The following is a 16,746-nucleotide window of genomic DNA, read 5'->3' as shown; positions in this document are numbered from 1 at the left end:
TTGTTCCCTCCCTCTGGGGACCACCACACCTGCCTGGCCCTGGCCCTGGCCCTGGCCCTGGGAGAGCTGCTATGAGAAGAACACCATTTGTGCTTCTGGCGTCAACCAATGACACACCAGCTAGTCCCCAGTCATTTGTAAATTCATGTGCAGTGAATACATAATCTAAAGAATTGGAACTCCTGCCAGCTTCCTGAATATTATAAAGAGTCAAAGTGAAAAAGACCAAGGTATCAGGAAAAGTTAAAAAGGAGAAGTTAACCATTTATAGCAATAATGAAAGCTCTGTTTCCACAAGCAATGAATTCATCTTTTGAGAACGTCCCATTTGGGACTCACAAACCCACAAAGACAAGAGCGACCAAGCGCAGCCCCTCAGTACTCTTCTCACACTGTTCCGCCTTTCCTTGCCTGTGCGGGGCGCTCTTGGAATAGCCGCTTCCCAGGACAGCTTTGCAATATTCAGTGGCATACAAGGCATGACTTTCCCAAGAAAATGACATGAGCTTTGGAAGACAACATCTATCATACTCTGCACAACGCGACCCCTGAAAAGGCCGCAATCACTGCAATTCACTCACTCTTCATCAAGCTGTGATTACCATCCACACCAGAAACACTGGAGATAATCAAAGAGCCAATTTCCTTCCGAGCAGCAGTTTCCTGTGGTCATTTTTGCCTTTCCCAAAATACGTTTTCAAAGCCCAAGCTAACTGCTCGTGCAACACCCCCTGTAAGAATCTCTCATAATGTGGCCTCTGTTGCTGCAAAGTTTTCAAGTCTCCCTCCTCCTGCAGCTCTTGCCGACCCCCAGCCTTCTCCAGGACAGGCTCACACCTCCCCGTCTGCTCTCAGAATTCTGAGCAATCGCACATCACAAATGCATTAAGGCATTTAGTTCAGCCACATGAAATTACTGACATTCAAAGGTGTTTGACGGGCACAATGGCAACTTCATGATTCAACCTAATATTTCAGAATGGCCTTTGTTTACTTTAAGTCCAGGACAGGGACTGCATTTTATTTGTGGGGTTTCCCCCCAGTACCTGTTCAAGGTACTCAAGAGGTTTGTTGGGAAAAAAAAAATGCTTGGCATCATTAAAGACACTCTTCACTGATTAGAGTCTGTAAAACTTTTTACAGAGTAAACACACATGGCAGTGGCATTCTAAAAACAGCAAAGCTCGCCGGGGCCACCTGACAGGCCATCACAGCCACTGGTGCTGGTTCTGCCCCTCCACCTCTGCTGCGACACGGAAGCTGCTAACCAGTGTATGTGCACTGTCTTGATCTCTCACACTGGTGTTAAGATAAACAGAATGTTCCCAGACCACTGCTTCCTTGCTGGACTGGTAGCTTGTTGGGTGAGGTGTCTCCAATTGACGGTGAAGGAACAGGAAGTCCAGCCAAAGCATCGCAGCACAGAACTGCTGTTACCGTGGACATGGGGTCACCTACCCTGTCCGACGGGGGATGTGGGTGCCCGTGGAGCTAGAGAGAGACTGGAGCAGGCCCCATCATTCGCCCACATTAAGGCAAGGATGGCAGTGGCAGCTCACACATATCTGGCATTTACATGCAAAAGCACCATATGGAATCCAGAGAGCAAGAACTCTGGACAGCCAGACGAGCTTTAAAGCCCTCCTTGCTAAAATGTACTGTGTGTGCATGTGTGTGCACACAAGCTCCTGTGTGTGTGTGTAGCTCTAAAAGGGTCCTGCAGGTTAGGGGAGAAAGAAGAAGGCTTGGGATGGTGGTATTACTCAGAACTTAGACACAGCTCTGCCCGCCACTGTCCTGAGCACCTCACACTGACGGGGCCCTACCAGCAACCCTGCTGGCATGGCGCCACGTTACCCACACAGTGAAGAGGTTTCACAACTTGCCTTCATTCCTGGGGCTGAAGAGTGACAAAGTGAGAAACTGGAATTTGAACCCAGGCACTCTGTTCTTGAGTCCTGCTTCTCATCACCACACAGGGTCTCATACTGCTCAGCCAGGGAGACGCAGTTGAATTAGGGAATGGTTCAGGCAGCCAGGCTGGTGACGGAGGCTCTCCATTTCCGCCACAGGTCAGCTCCCTCGCAGCCCGCAAACCTGACACACAGCACGTTCACCGGCGCTCAGGAAAGCACACCATTGCTGGGTTCCAAGTGGTTGTGGGCGGTTCACGTGCAGCCATGCTGAGCACTGAGAGACTAGACAAACTTCCAGCCATAAAAGCTAATGAGAAGTAGGGATTGGCACCCTTTCAGTCATCCTCTTGCTTAAGCTGGAAGCTCGCCTCCTTTCTAAGTCCTTTTCACAAAGCAGGAGCAGAGGTTTTAGGCAGCATTTTCCCGGCAACCCTCTCCTTCCTTCGCTCTCCCAAGTGGTGGCCATCTCAGCACCGACTTTGTTCCTCACAGGGTGCACATCAGAGAACCGGCACTGTGACTGGGTGGTAAATAAAACTCGGTGTTGGAAAAACAAGGTGCTCCCATCATGAGGAGATGGGCTTAGAGGTACAGGCTTCAGCCTCTTGCTTGGGAACCATCCCTAATGAGGAAAGTGACAAAAATCAAGTTTCTAAACCTGCAAAACCAAACACATGGCTGGTGGGATTCCATACTGGAATTCAACCCCCAGCCAGCCAAGTTCAAATAGCAACCATGTTCACAAGTGCAAGGGCCGACCAGCAGAGCTATGGCTCAGAGCTGCTGGCTCTGGGGGCACGCACAAGACACCCCTCAGGAGCAGACATGCAAATGCCAGACGTCCGAAGATGGCACAACTATGATGCTCACCCACGGACGCACATCACAGGATGGAAACCCTGGACCAGCCCTGAGGAGGAGGCCAGGGGGCGACAGCACAGGCTCAGAATGAAGACCTCTCTGCCCAGCAAGCCCAGCCATGCAGGGTAGTCTTGGTGCGTGTCAGCGCAGGGCAGGGCCGAGACAGCTCCAGGTTTAGAGCGCAAGGAGTTTCACCTGAGTGCCCAGATGAGCCTCTGGCTGTTGGCTTTGGGGGCCTGCCTGGTGCTGGCCCAGCCCCAGGTGGGCACTGTGGTACCAGGCAGCACAACCGCCGCCAGATTCACCCCTTCCTCTGGGCAGTCTGTGGCTGCGCTAGCCTCGTCTAATGAAAACAGTAGTTCTGGAGTCCTTCCGTGAAGAAACGCATGAAGGCTCTCAGATTAGCCAGGGACAAGGGGAAAAGCATCCCCAGGCTGGGATTCAGAGGTCAGACGGAGCTTTGAGGAATGTGGGTCCTTCACCAGGGTGTGTGCTGCTCATTCTGTCGTTTGGGCAGGGGTCACCGATTCCGAGACGGGTAAAAGCTTCCTCACCATCTCAATATGACAGCAGAGCAAATTTAAACAAAAGCTCTTGTGTTTTTGAAAACTGAAGCAAAGGCTGGGAACAGTTCCCTTCAGGTGCACTGTGCTTTGTTTAAAACCCAAACAGACATTTCTCATGATCTCTCACCGGAGCCAACCTCCTTTTAATGTGCTCAGTTAAATAACCACCAGAAAGGCAAAGAGCAAACACCTTTAGACTTCTTGCCTACATGTGTCAGGTCATAGTGGCCTGAGCTCAGCAAGCACACCCCCAGCACACGACCAGGAGGGCCTGCAAACTGTCCTCCCAGATCCCAAACTCGTCAGTCCCTGCAACAACCAGAACCGCTAAGAACAAGACTTTGGAGTCCAATTAGTAGCAAGAGCTTCAGGATCAAAACGAAGCTTAAAACCGGCCTCTACCTGTCCCTGGCTCCTCTAGTTGATCTTGGACAAGCCTGATGACGTCAGATACATCGATCTGATGATCACGTTCTTCTGTTTTGGCCTCATTGGGTCCTCTCGGGGAAGAACAATCCTTGCTTCTGGTTTTCTCGCAGAAGATACGTCTCCAACAGTCAAACATTAGTCTGTGGTGGGAAAAACAGATTTTAAAAGGAAACTGAGTTCACACTGCCAACACACCTCAGAATTATTTCTTTGAGCAAAGCTAAGATATACAGCCTTCAGCAACATTTGGTTCCTGAAATGGATATTGTGTGTGTAAAGTTAAATTCATTCTTCTCCAACGAATTTCTACTGTATCAATGTTCAATTAACTGAGTCAACTTCTTATACAATATTGAGGTGAAATAAAGAGATGCATAAGCAAAAATATTTACTTCCGCTGCTTATGAGAAAGCAACACCTAGATTTTGCCCCTTGACATTCAGTCTCTTATTTCAAGGATATACAAGTCTCGGTTGTCCTGGTCTCAATGTCACAGTCTGCTTCACTGAGCTGGCAAACTTTCAACACCACCGCTGATGGCTTATTTAGATTACTTAAGAACATTTTAAATCCCCTAAGTAAAGAATGTCCTGAGAGTTCCAGAACAAACATTAAAATCTTATTCCTCCAGTGAAAATTTGGCAAAGAAACTTAAATCAAGTGTTTTGGAAGCAATCTTGAGTTTAAAGAGAAAACTAGTAACTGTATTTACAAACAGAAGCCATTTGAAATCATTTGCTGGACGAAGGATTCGTCTGCATTAGGTGATTACCAATACACTTCTTTGTACTTCGTCTTTTAGCGTATTTATGGTTCATTACTATTTCCCTCTGTTGGCTTAATACCTGGCAGGGTCCCTTCTTCCAGATGAAGGTGTAACTAATTTGACTGGCATACACTGGACTTGTGGATCCACCAGTGATCCCACCTTTCCATTTTACTGCTTCCACTCTGCTCTCTCCATTTCGGGTTTGCTTTAGTCCCTGCCTCCAGCGGCACCCACAGGGAAGCCCTTAGTGCCCCTGCAAGGAGAAACTGGGAGACTAGAAACATCTCCCCCTTTCGGAGGCCCCTACCTCCCTCCACTGTACTGAGACAGGCCCCAGCCACTCGTTCCACCCCCCTGATCCCTCCCTGGCCACGTGATGCCAGCCTGTGCTCAGTGAGGTTCGCAGGTCTGGTCACCTTTCGGATGTTTGGGCACCCTCATAAGCTCCCCCAATGCTGGCCGGCCCTAGGGAGGGGTTCCAATATGCCACCTAGAGGAGCACCGCTGCACTGAGTCTCATTGATCTTCCGGAGAGAAAGGAGTCACCACAGGATGGTTGGGGGCGGGGTCACACAGTTCAGATCCTAAATACTTTGGGGTGTCACCGGCCCCACACCTGTCCCTAACAAGATGTCACATTTCTCCCACCCCCTCCTCTTCCTGCTAAAATATGCAATTCTGATGGGCTTCATTGCTGACCCTTCAAGATACTCCATCCCTTTGTTTTTATTAATGCTATTGTTGGTCAATAACTTGCTTGTTACTCATATGTATCTTTCAGGTCACTTTTCCAGGAATGTGTTCCTGATTGTTATAACCTTATCCCTTAAACTCCTGTGTGCAAGCCCATCGCCAGGAACCTTCACAGTGAAAATGAGAGAAGACGAGCTGTATCTCACATCCACTCTCCTCTGGCAGGACCACGCGCCTCAGCATTTGTCATTTGTCCTCGGTTCCTGCTCTACTTTCCAAGAAAATCAGACCATGCCTGGTGCTCCAGGAAAGGCACAGACTGTCAAGCACAGCCAGACCCAGGCATATAGACTTCGGATTGCTTAAATTTAGTTTTGACATTAAAAAAGGAAAATTTCCCTGATAACAACGTAACAGCAAATCCTGTTTTGTCCTCTTTCCTGCCAGATTCTACTGGGAGAATTTCAAACACAAGCAGGCTAGCTGTGATTGTAATCCTCCAGAAGGGACAAAGAAAAGGCCCAGTGTAGGCTTGCACCTCTGTCCCCACTTCCCGAGATCTTCCCCCAGGTCCCAGGGAGCTGTCCATTATCTGAGCCCTTCCACCAACCCCAGAAAGGTTCCTGCTGTTGCTGTCCTCAACTTGGCAAGATTTTACAAATTATCAGTATTCACTCAGTCTCAAGATACGTGAGAAGATCCGAGGTTTGGTTTTAATTTAGTTTGTTCTGAAAAACAGAACAAATGTGCCCTTCACCCAACACGACAGGGAGGCCACCCCCCACTTGGAGAGGACAAGGTCCGATGCGGCCTTCCCTCCCTGGCAGGTCAGCCGCGGGCACCGGAGACTCCTGGGTTTTGCTGAGGACAGCTGGTGCCAGGGGCCTGGGGAGGGTGGGGCTTCTGCCCTAGGCTCACCCCTCCCACTGGGATTTTTACTTTTCAGCTACTTTGGACAATGGCATCCCCAACAGGGAAGGGCATCGTGGTCTAAAGGACCCTGAGACATGCAGGCAGGCACAGGTACAGGAGAGAGGGTGGCTTCTCCGGCAGCGGAGTTTCCGCAGCCAAGTAACCCCTGGGGCACAGAGGACAGATCCAGATGTCAGACCCACCCCGGTTGTCATTAATATCTGTTCATTTTAAATATCTCAAGACTGGAATCGTGGCTGGGTGGCCCAGTTGGCTGGAGCATCAGCTCTTGAACCAAAAGGCTATGGGTTTGATCACCAGTCAGGGCACATCAGAGAGGCAGCCAGCTGATGTTTCTCATATCAGTGTTTCTCTCTTTCTCTTTCTCTCCCCCTCCCACCCACCTCTCACCCTTCTTGTTTCTCTAAAATCAACAAAAATGTCCTTAAAAAGTAACAACAATACAACAACAACAATAATAATAAAATGAATGAAAATCTCAAGACTGGCATCCACAGAGCAGCAAACCATGCCAACGCCCTTTGGGCATCCTGTCTCCCACTGGAAAAGTCCCGCTAAGCACCCGGAACCGAGGTGAAACGACAGTGGGCCCACGGCTGGTCTTTGTCTGTCAGAGCTCTAGGCATCTCGCACAGAGCACACAGATGACAACTCGGTCACTGGACGGCTGGGACTTGGCCAAGCCCAGTGTGAGACCAAGTCAGCTAGCTTCGTCTGCTCCCCTATCTGCTCGGCCAAGATTCCAGCCCACCTGCGTTGTCCGCCTGGGTGCTGAGGGAACAGTCATCAGGGCAGCCCCCACTGTTCAGGAGCTCAGAGTCCTGGGAGAGCCGGTCTGTACGTGGACCAGAGTTCCACGCAAACACACACTCCGACATCTGGCTCGGGGCACCCCTGCTCAGGGCACAGTCACAGGGCCCTTGGGAGAGTCTGGTGGAAAGAAGTGCAGGGGCAGTTCCAGCACTGCGCAGCCTCTCACTAACAGGAGAGGAAAGGTGTTAGTGTGAAAATCTGACTCTGCTGGCTCTAGCTGCTTCTCCATTGAAGCAGCAACCCTAGAAAAATGCATTTATAAAAGGAAAATATAGCCCTGGCTGGTATGGCTCAGTGGACTGAGTGCTGGCCTCTGAACCAAAGGGTCACTGATTAGATTCCCAATCAGGGCACAAGCCTGGGTTTTGGGCCAGGTCCCCAGCAGGGGGCGTGTGAGAGGCAACCACACAATGATGTTTCTTGCCTTCTCTTTCTCCCTCCTTTCCCCTCTCTCTACAAATAAATAAATAAAATCTTTAAAAAAGGGAGAAATATCCCAAACTGGCTGCATTGTCATCGCTCATAACAACTGCATTATCAGTTAAGAATTGCCCATGTTCAATGTGTCATCTTCCCATTCAGAAAAAAGGAAGGCGGCCCTAGGGAAGGGAGAGCTGAAGGGAAGGGGGAAGCTGCTTTCCCCACCTATTTATCCCCCTACCTCCACTCCTCCTCCTCACTGCTCCCCTGCTCCATCCATCTCCGTCTTCACCCGCTCACGAAGATGCTGCCCCTCACACCCACTTTGTGTGGACAAGAGCAGGGCCTTTCCCAGCAGGAGCGGGTCCTGCTCTGCATTCTTGCTCCATAATTCTGAATAACAAATAGACAAGGGAGGAGGGAGACACTGAGATCTTAAATGTTTGCCAGCTGGTACACTCATGGGCAATCACATCACTACTGTCTTATTAAATTTGTTCAGAGTTTTGTCTTTGTTCCAGTTCAGTAATTTGAATAATATTCTTCACTTTCTCAAGAGATTAGGCTGAATGGCCCCCAACTGTGAGTTACGGCCAACAAACATGTCACCTGACAAGTCTCAAAGGTCACCTGCCTGGTGCAGGCTCCTCGGATGGGCACTTGGTCACTCCGGGGCTACCTCCAGCTGGTAGGGACTGGTCCTCTGGGCTCCAAAGAGATACTGGGGGGGGGGGGGTTCTGGGAGGGGCCTGGATTTCCTGTGGATTAGGAGCTGACTAGGGCTGCCATGATGCTTGATGGATCACATTCAGGATACACCTCCAGCCACAAAGTCAAAAGGTCCAGCCCCCCAGCTGTCCAAGAGTTTCTTGATAACCATGCAGTGTCTGGAATCCTATCGTGGGCTGGAAGTTCTGAAAGTTTTACTCCAGGAAGCCCAGTTCTGTGCCTGTCCCGAAGGGGAAGGTGCTGCAGCCAGGCCGTGCCAGCACAAAGCCTGCAAGGACACTATAAGCACCTGGGCAGTCCTCAAGCGGTGCCATCCTGGGCCTCTTCAAGCCACCCCAGGACAATTGAGAAGCCGGACTCCACCCAGCTCCTTGCAGCCTTCTCTGTAATCCAGGCGCTCAGCCCAGGGCAGTTCTTTCTGCAGGGATTTTGGTAAAGACACTCCACCCCCCTCCTCTACTGCGCTCATCAAGGGAGAAGAGTCACTGAGCATCATCAGGCTTGCTTCCGGTGTGCTCTCCGGGCCAGCCCGGCCAGGCTTGGGGCCTTGGCAGACCCAGGAGCCTGCATTCTAAGGAGGAGCTGTGAGACTGCACGGAGCTGGGGGCCTCTCTCCCTGGAAGATCACTATGAAAAAGAAACTGCGGGTCCTGCGTGCTCAGCCCGGAGTCTTCCAGCTCTGTGAGCTGGCATAAAGGGTGAAATGGAGTGAATTTAAGAGGAAAAAGCTAAGCTTTACACAGAACATGACATTTCTGTGATTGCTGCTATTACACTTCTAACTGCTACTTCTCTTACAATCACACCACACCAACTAAATTGGGGGCCAGCTACTGCAAATCAGAAGCAGTTTGGAGGACACTACAGTATCCTCTATTTCAGTTTCAGGCTCCCCCAGCCCCACCATGTCACAAAAGTTAATGAAATAACCTAGGGGCAGAGGTCTCTCCTTTTGAAGTGATTGTCATCTCACTGCAGGTCACCAAGATAAATGTCCAGATTTTATTTCAAGTCTTCAATCTCAGAAAGGGAACATAACTAGAAAGTTGATTGTGGACCACCCGGTTACAACATGAACACAATAAAGCCCAGGAGTGGAGTCTCTAAATCAATCAAAGACCGGATTTCCCGCAGAGAAGCGCCCCTCGGCAGAGCCAGTCACCTCTGTAAGTTCAGTTACGGCCTCCCTCCTCACTGTCCTTGCAGGCCTCTGGTAGGAAAACTCCCCCTCTACCACTCTTTGAAATGGGGCATGTGTAACACAAAGAGGATTGTAACTAAGCTTTCAGGCCCCTAACCACCCCCCTCCCCTTAGCAGCACACCCCTTTGTACAACACTTTACAGCCTTTCATACAAGTCACTTTTTTTTTCACTATTCTGTGAGGCAGCCAGGGAAGGGGTCACGCCCGTTTCACATAAAGCAAAACTGAGGCTCACAAACGCATTGGTGCTCTTGACAATAACTGCGTCCGGGAGTGTTAGCTGCAGGTGCCCAGGCTCCTGCCCAGTCTTGAGGTCAGGACTTGGGAGGGTGCTGCCCAAGGAGGGGAGTGAACAGTTAAGGGGATCCTAAAATAAAGCTGAAAGCCCTCTCTTCCTATTGGTCCCATTTTACCAACTCCTCCTCCTCTCTACACACCCAGGACTGCAGGGCAGGACTGTGCCCTGTCCCCCATGGGTGTGAGAAGGTTGGTCCCTCCCTGTGGCAGCTGATCTAAGGAGGCTGGGGCAGAACACAGGAAAATTTTGGTCTGAGAACTCACGTCGCAAAACCAGCTTTTGGCCAGCCAGTCCATCAGACTTGCACGTTAGAAGACCGTCCAGTGTGAGGGCTCCTCAGTGGGCCCTCACCCCCAACACTTACCAGCTAAGTGGGGTCTCCTGCCTGTACCGGGTGCAGACCCTCCACCACCAGCAGCCCCTGGGGATGAACTTCTATTTTGGTGGCTCAGCCCTGACACTAGGTGGCCACACATCCTGGGGCCTCCCACGGCCATCCCCTGCACATCCTGCCTGGGAGCTTACGGTCACCTTAACCCCTTCCCTGGCCAGGGTTCACAGGCAGTCACAGGCATTCTGTTAGGGACAACATCGGGCCACCTGTCCCCGGATGGGGACGTTTCCAGTCAAGTTAAGACTGCAGTTGCTCTAGGAAAAAAGTCTCCTCCGGTTGCTCTCCACCCCCACCCTCCTCCATTAAGGCTCCTATTTAAGTGTTTAGTGCTACACGGGAGCCAAAGGGATGAAGAGCAACAAAGGTGATTTTAAAAACACGTGGTCAGAATAGCCTAGGAGTTGAATGAGAAAACGACATTCTGTATTTTAAATTGCAGGAGTCTTCTTTTCTGTAACCCGATTGAAAGGCAAAGCAGCTGGATTTCTGTCCCTTCCAGCTGCTAAGCTGGGAGAACTTCCCAGAGGGGCACGGCCAGGCGACACCCGTGCCACACTGCCCTGTCCCCACACCTGTCCCAGAAATGATGCATCAGCAGGCACGAAGGCGGGAGAGCTCCGGGTGTGGCTCTGAGAGGTATTAGGGGACCTCTGGAAGAGAGAGCCCCCTCGGATGACACCTGTTGGAATGTGAGAGGACGCCCTGCCCATGACCGTGAGGAGGGGCATCTGTGCACCTGGAGCCGCATCCTCAGGCCCGGTGGCTCCCTAGGCAGGGATCCCCTGGGATCCCAGAGGCCAGAGGCCGGGCGGGGTGGGTGGTGGGGGAATGGTCCCAGCCCGCCCAGACCACAGTCCCTCTGCCTCCCAGACGCCGTGTCCGAGCCACCTTCTCCTGCCACCCTCCCCCGCGACTCCCTGCACACCTGATCCGGCTGTGGGACAGTCCTCCCCTCCAGTCTTCGGCTCTCTGTCCTCCACGTTTGCAGGTGCCCACAGGTGTCAGCGTGCTGACGCCACCGTCTCCTCGGGTCCGGCGCAGGGAGGAGGGGAGGGGAAAGGGGAGGAGAGAGAGAGAGAGGGGGAGGAGAAAAGGGCAATGGAAGGAGGGGGACAGGGGGAATTGCCAAGGGGCGGGGGGGAGGGACCGGAGAGGGGTAGGGGAGGGAACCACGCAGGGGAGAGGCCGGGGAAAGGTGGGCCGCGGGGACAAGTTAGAGGAAGGTGAGGGCAGGAGAGAAGGGAGAAGTCAGGGGGAGAGGGAGAGAGGGCGGAGGGGCGGGGAGGGCCGCTCAGGGAAGGGGAGGGGGCGGGGAGAGAGGAAGGGGAAAGGTCTGGGCCAGGGGTGGGAAGGGCTGGGGTAGGACCGAGTGGGGAGGGAGCTGCAGGGGAAGGGGCGGGCTCAAGGCATGGGGGGAGGAGTCTCAGGGGAGGGGAGGGCGGGGCCGCCGCGAGCCCCGCCCCCCTTCTCTCTCCGGAGAGAGCAGGTCCTGTCCCTACGCCGGGGGTCCTCCGGCCCCCGACCCAGGCCGCGCGACCGTAGGGGCCCGGGACGGAGTTGGGGGTCTGCTCCGGATTCTGCCCGGCCGCGACCTCACATCCCGGGGCTCACCTGCAAAACTGGGGTTCCGCCCGCTCCCTCGAGGTCCGGGGCCCGAGTCGGGCGGAAGGGAGACCGCGCGTCCTCCCCGAAGCGCGGGGTCGCACGCTGGGACTCGGGCCGCTCCGGGTCCCCCGAGCTCCGCGACTTCCCCGGGCCTGTGCCGCGGCCGGGCCGCCGGCCGGCGGGCCTCGCGGAGGCACGGAGCAGATCGCCGCTCCGCGTGGGTCAGAAAACGGGAAACCAGGGCTCCGCGACCGCTTGGGATGATGGCGCCCGTTTGCCGTTCTTGGGGCCCTCGAGGCTGGCCCCTGCGCCTCTCGGCCTTCACGCCGAAGGGCGCCCGTGAGAGGAGCACGCAGGGCCTCGTGCCGCGGAGCCGGCTGCGTGGGTGCCTAACCTTGCAGCGCTTTTGCAAGGAACGGAAAAAGACCCTGCCTTTTCATTCTTGTGTCTTCCAAGGTATTTTTTTTATTAGAACAGCAAAAAGAAAGGTCTAGAAACACTAAAACATCCCAAGTGTTGATCTAGACATAAACTTTAATTGGGGCTTTAAAATGTCTGCATTTCGTGGATAAAGGTGAGCAGCCCCTTTGAATAAAACAAAAACAGAGTTCTGCCTAATGGGGAATACTAAATATAACCCCGAAAAGCAACTCCAAGTGCGGGACACACCACGTTGCGGAGCCACGGCGCTGCCTAAGCCCCGCCCAGAGCGTTCTCGGACGCGGACCTCGGGCGCAGAGTGCCTGGGCGCTGGCCCGCCTGGGGCCAGACCTGCTGCACCGCGCGGCCGGAGGGCTGGTGGGAAACCAGGGTGCGCTCCCCGCCGCGGGGTGCGCACCCTGGGGCCGCTCTGAGGAGGGGCCCAGGTTCTCCCCGCCCAGATGCTGTGTCTCCAGGCTCCACGCTCCCCTGCGGAGGTCCTGGGGGAGGCGGTGGGCGCGGCGTGAGAACAGGGGTTACTGAGTGAACAGAGCCAGCAGGGTTCACTGAGGAAGGGGGCAGGCTGGGCTGGAGAAGATCTGGGGCAGTTCGAGGGGGATAGGAAATTAAACGGAAGGGGAGTTTCCTCAGCCCAATAGTTTTCCCCACACAGAATGAGCCCAGGAGACAGGAAGGGTACATGACTGGAAACACCCTCAAAAACCTGTGAGAAAAAGGTCAGAGTGGGCCAACGTGGTGTTCTTTACCTGCTTTTTTTTTTAAAGACCAATACCCCATTTCTCATGAGAGCATCAAAGACCATCTGGTAACAGAGATTCTTTCTGACAGGCTATATTAAATATTGTTTAATTGAGCGATAAAAGTCCAAAGGGAGGTAGCCCAGGGGGCCCGCTGGGGAGGAGCTCTCTGCAGGATGTGCAAGCAGACAGCACCGCTGGTGCAGAAAATGAGAGGAAATGGCCAGTGACCTGAGCCGCGACCCTGTCAGGGGAATGTGCGCTGCCTGCAGGCTCAAATCCCGCTGGCGGCACAGCATTGGCCCCAACCTGAAATGCATTCTGCCACAATGCAAGGACTGCCACCAGGATCCTGAGCAGTCACCTCAGGTACACAGCCCCTGAACTGGCAGGAAACTGGGAGGCACCTCCCTGGGAACCAACAACTAGCAGACGCAGCCTGTCGGTCTTTCCTTCTCCATGAACGCTTACTGCTATGGGACACGGTCACCAACGCAGTGAAAATAGAGGACAAAACGCTGAGAGTTCTGTGCTGTTCAGAAAAATCTTAGGGCTAATTCTAAAGTGGAGGTAATTCAAGAGGAAATGAATTCCCCTAAGAACAAAAGCCCAGCTCAGTTTATCACTGTCCTGAGTAGTGCCCCACTGATGTGTGGGCTGTTATGGCCAGAAGAGTTCTTTGTGACTCTGTGGCTTTCACAACTACAGAAGCCTCAGTGAGGCACAAGGAAATTACCATCACAAAGGGGGTTCTAGAAAGTGCATGAGGCGCCCAAACCTAACAGATAATTCATACAGGGCTATATCACGTGCTTGCAGTGGAGACCAGGGCCCCGCGCACCCAGCCATCATTCCGTGTTCCAAGCACATATTTAGTGTCTTGGATGTGAGTGTCCTGGGCTCTGTCCTGAGAGGTGGGAATTAGCAGTGCACCTGCTGCAGATTCCACGTCAACCACAGAGAGCTGGAGCAATCATGTTGCCTTTAGCTCATCTGCAAGCATGTGAGAACGGGTATCTGTGGCCCCTTGCGGTTGGACCCCTTCCAAAGCATCCCCATTTGGTCACTGTGTCCAGTAAGCAGTTGAAAAAGGTTCATCCGTTTCCCAGGTTTCCCCCAGTTTCTCTCAGTGTTTGAATTTTTCCCATTTGAGATGAAATCCTTTATGTAAAGCATGACTCTCTGCAAAAGAAGCAATAACAGCTTAGCTGGTAAACGCTGTTCTCCATATGAGATGAAGGGAAAAAGGGACAGGACACCCTTCCACCCTTCAGAAACCCGAGGGCACCCTCAGAGTGTCTCAGACGGTGCCCTGCCAGGCCAGGTCCAAGGAGGGGAGGGCGCGACCTGGGACACACTGGGAGCGAGCGAAGGGCTGGGTGTTGGGAGTGCTGTGATGCTCTGAGGGCCAGCCCTTCGGAAGGGGGCTGCTGCCTCTTCCATCCCTTGGGCTTCAGAGACACAGTCTGGAAAAGGAAGGTGGGGGGGGAGAAAAACCGTTATCTTGTCTGGTCCCCCAAATCAGCAGCAACCCAGCCTTGACCTTGACAGCAGCCATCCCTCACTCCTTCCCTGCTCCTGAATGGAGGTGGGCATGGCCTCTGGGTTTGAGTGCTGCTCTGCAGATCAGCTCCTGCCCCATGGCTCCTCCCAGCTGGTGCCTCAGCTCCACGAGGGGAGGGCTCCTGCAACTCTGTGCCGGACAGCAAATGGCCAGGCCTGGGCTGGCTGCCCACAGCCCCAGCACTGCCTTGTGCCCTGAAATGCTGGCTCAGCAGGCAGTTGTGTTAGTGCCCAGAGTCCTCCAGCCATGGGGTTTGTTCAGGCAGTAACATGGTACCAGGCCTGGAGCTGGACACTGGGCATCCACAGGGAACAAAGTAGAGTCTGCAGCTCTGTGGAGCTCACCTCCCAGTACCCAGTGGGCCGTGAACAAGGCCACGGCAGGGGAAGAAGGAAGGCAGGCCCCTGAGCGATAGGACGTCCCTGGGCCTGTCCCAGTGGAGCAGGAGGCAAAAGCCTGACTGGGCGGGCTGAGAAGAGTGGCAGGCAACGGTGACAGCAAATGTGGGCACCTTTGGAAGATTTTTAAACAGAGGAGCTGAGCAATGTGTCAGCAACTGACAGGTAACTTTCGTTTCAGATGGGCTGTCTGGTGCTGATGGGGACAACGTGGCAGATAGGGAATCACTGATGCCACATTGGAGCAGGGGAGAGGTTGCTCACCTGTCGCAGATCACCTCTTCTCTGTTAGGGAAAGACTGAGTTTTGAACAAACGTGCAGCCATGAGAGATGGGTTACATCCTAACTTCTATCCTTCTATTTCATGAGGACTCTGTGTCAATCAGGTTCTGCCTGTCAGTGAGGTGCAGTGCCCGAGGAGGACTTGTCCTCCAAGGAGGACCCGTTGGAAGTCGTGGTGAGTAAGCACCTGTGCAGCTCCGGGTGGGGATGTGAGCCCAGGTGCAGCTGAGCCTTGCCCCTCGTTAAGCACCTGCCCACCCTCTGCTGCTCACCTCTCCGCTCAGATCCTGCAGGCACAGGGGCCCGACTGCTTTAAAGCCAGACTAAGTGTCTCAGTGTTTCTGCAAAACACTGTTACAGCTTGAATTGTGTCTCCCCAAAAGATATGTTGAGATTCTGACCCCCAGTGCCTCAGAATGTGACTTTACAGAGGCGACTGAGCTAAAATAAGGTCATTAGGTGCCTAACCCAATATGACTGGTGTCCTCATAAAAGTGAGAAACACAGCCATGGACGTGAACAAGGAGAATGCCGTGTAAAGGTGAGGGCAGACATGGGTGTTGCATCTGCAAGTCAAAGAACACCAAGAGTCACCAGCTACACCAGAGGCCGGGGGTAGGGGGAAAGCACGGACTAGATTCTCCCTCACAGCCTTCGAAGGGACAGGCCTGCGGACACCTGCTCTGGGACTCCTGCCTCCAGGACTGACTGTGAGACAATCAATTCCTATTGTTTAAAGCCACCCAGGTCATGATGCTTTGTTGCAGCCATCCCAGGAAACACATACAGCGAGCAAGCAGGTACCTTGTTTTATGTTGCTCTTCCACTGAGTGCTGTAGAAGACAGAATTATTTCCCAGTAGGGCGGCCATGTCTGTGCTGCCTGATTATTCTTTTATACCAATTGTCCACATAGTAGCTATCTACTCTTAACCGTTGTAAGACCACCTACAAATGCTGGGAACAACTGCAAGTTCTTGGGTTTGATACCTTTAATGTCACTGGTCAATATTTTAACCTTCATTTATCCCTATCTCATATATATTTTTGGCATAACTGGTTTATAAAGATTGAAGAACTGTAATCATAAATGAAACAAAATCTTAGCTAATTAAAGCATGTTTATTTTGATATTTAATTCATACTTTGAGGCTATTTTTTAAAAGATTTATTGATTTATTTTGAGAGAGGAAGGGAGGGGGAAAGTGAGGGAGAGAAACATCAATGTGAAGTTGCCCTTCATTTGCCCGCTACTGGAGACATGGTCCCAGGCATGTGCCCTGACTAGGATTCAAACCGGTGACCCTTTGGTTTGCAGGCTGGCACTCAACCCACTGAGCCACACCAGCCAGGGCTATTTTGAGACTATTTATAGCAGGTATTAAAACTATATGTAATTCTCAAGAGGACATTCTTTTTTAAAACAATATTTTATTTATTTTTAGAGATAGGAAAAGGGAGAAAGAGGGAGAGACACATTGACATGAGAAACACTGATTGGTTGCTTCTCCTATGCTCCCCAACTGGGGACTGACCCCCAGCCCAGGCGTGTGCTCTGACTGGGAATTGAACCAGCGACCTTTTACTTTGTGGGACTACATCCAACCGAGCCACCTGGTCAGGATGACGTGTTTATTTTTAGTTTACTTAAATCCCTTCCCCTTTCTTTCAGTCTTGTGAAAACCAACTGAGTAA

At 52.6% G+C, this 16,746-nt stretch overlaps 1 protein-coding gene across 6 annotated transcripts in view; it reads right to left on the bottom strand.

Moving 5' to 3' along the window:
• The window catches only part of MCF2L (MCF.2 cell line derived transforming sequence like), a 169,144-nt gene extending 158,058 nt beyond the window's left edge, over nt 1-11,086 (bottom strand). For 3 of the 6 annotated variants that reach the window (XM_045821648.1, XM_045821653.1, XM_045821652.1), the window contains exons 1-2: nt 7,642-7,786; nt 3,746-3,912 (exon numbers count right to left, since the gene is read on the bottom strand). In XM_045821648.1, the coding sequence (XP_045677604.1) occupies nt 3,746-3,912; nt 7,642-7,676 (202 nt within the window). In that variant the 5' untranslated portion in view covers nt 7,677-7,786. Of the gene's footprint in view, nt 1-1,886; nt 2,539-3,745; nt 3,913-7,641; nt 7,787-10,949 lie in introns of those variants that run through there. The other 3 variants (XM_045821649.1, XM_045821661.1, XM_045821662.1) reach the window with 3 other exon arrangements.
• Between the last annotated feature and the right edge of the window lie 5,660 nt (nt 11,087-16,746).

The sequence above is a fragment of the Phyllostomus hastatus genome, unplaced genomic scaffold, assembly GCF_019186645.2.
Source record: "Phyllostomus hastatus isolate PE091 unplaced genomic scaffold, TTU_PhHast_1.1 phas_scaffold_46, whole genome shotgun sequence".
Lineage (NCBI taxonomy): Eukaryota > Metazoa > Chordata > Mammalia > Chiroptera > Phyllostomidae > Phyllostomus > Phyllostomus hastatus.
The sequence above is the reverse complement of the archived record's forward strand: the minus strand, read 5'-3'. Positions and strand labels throughout refer to the sequence as shown.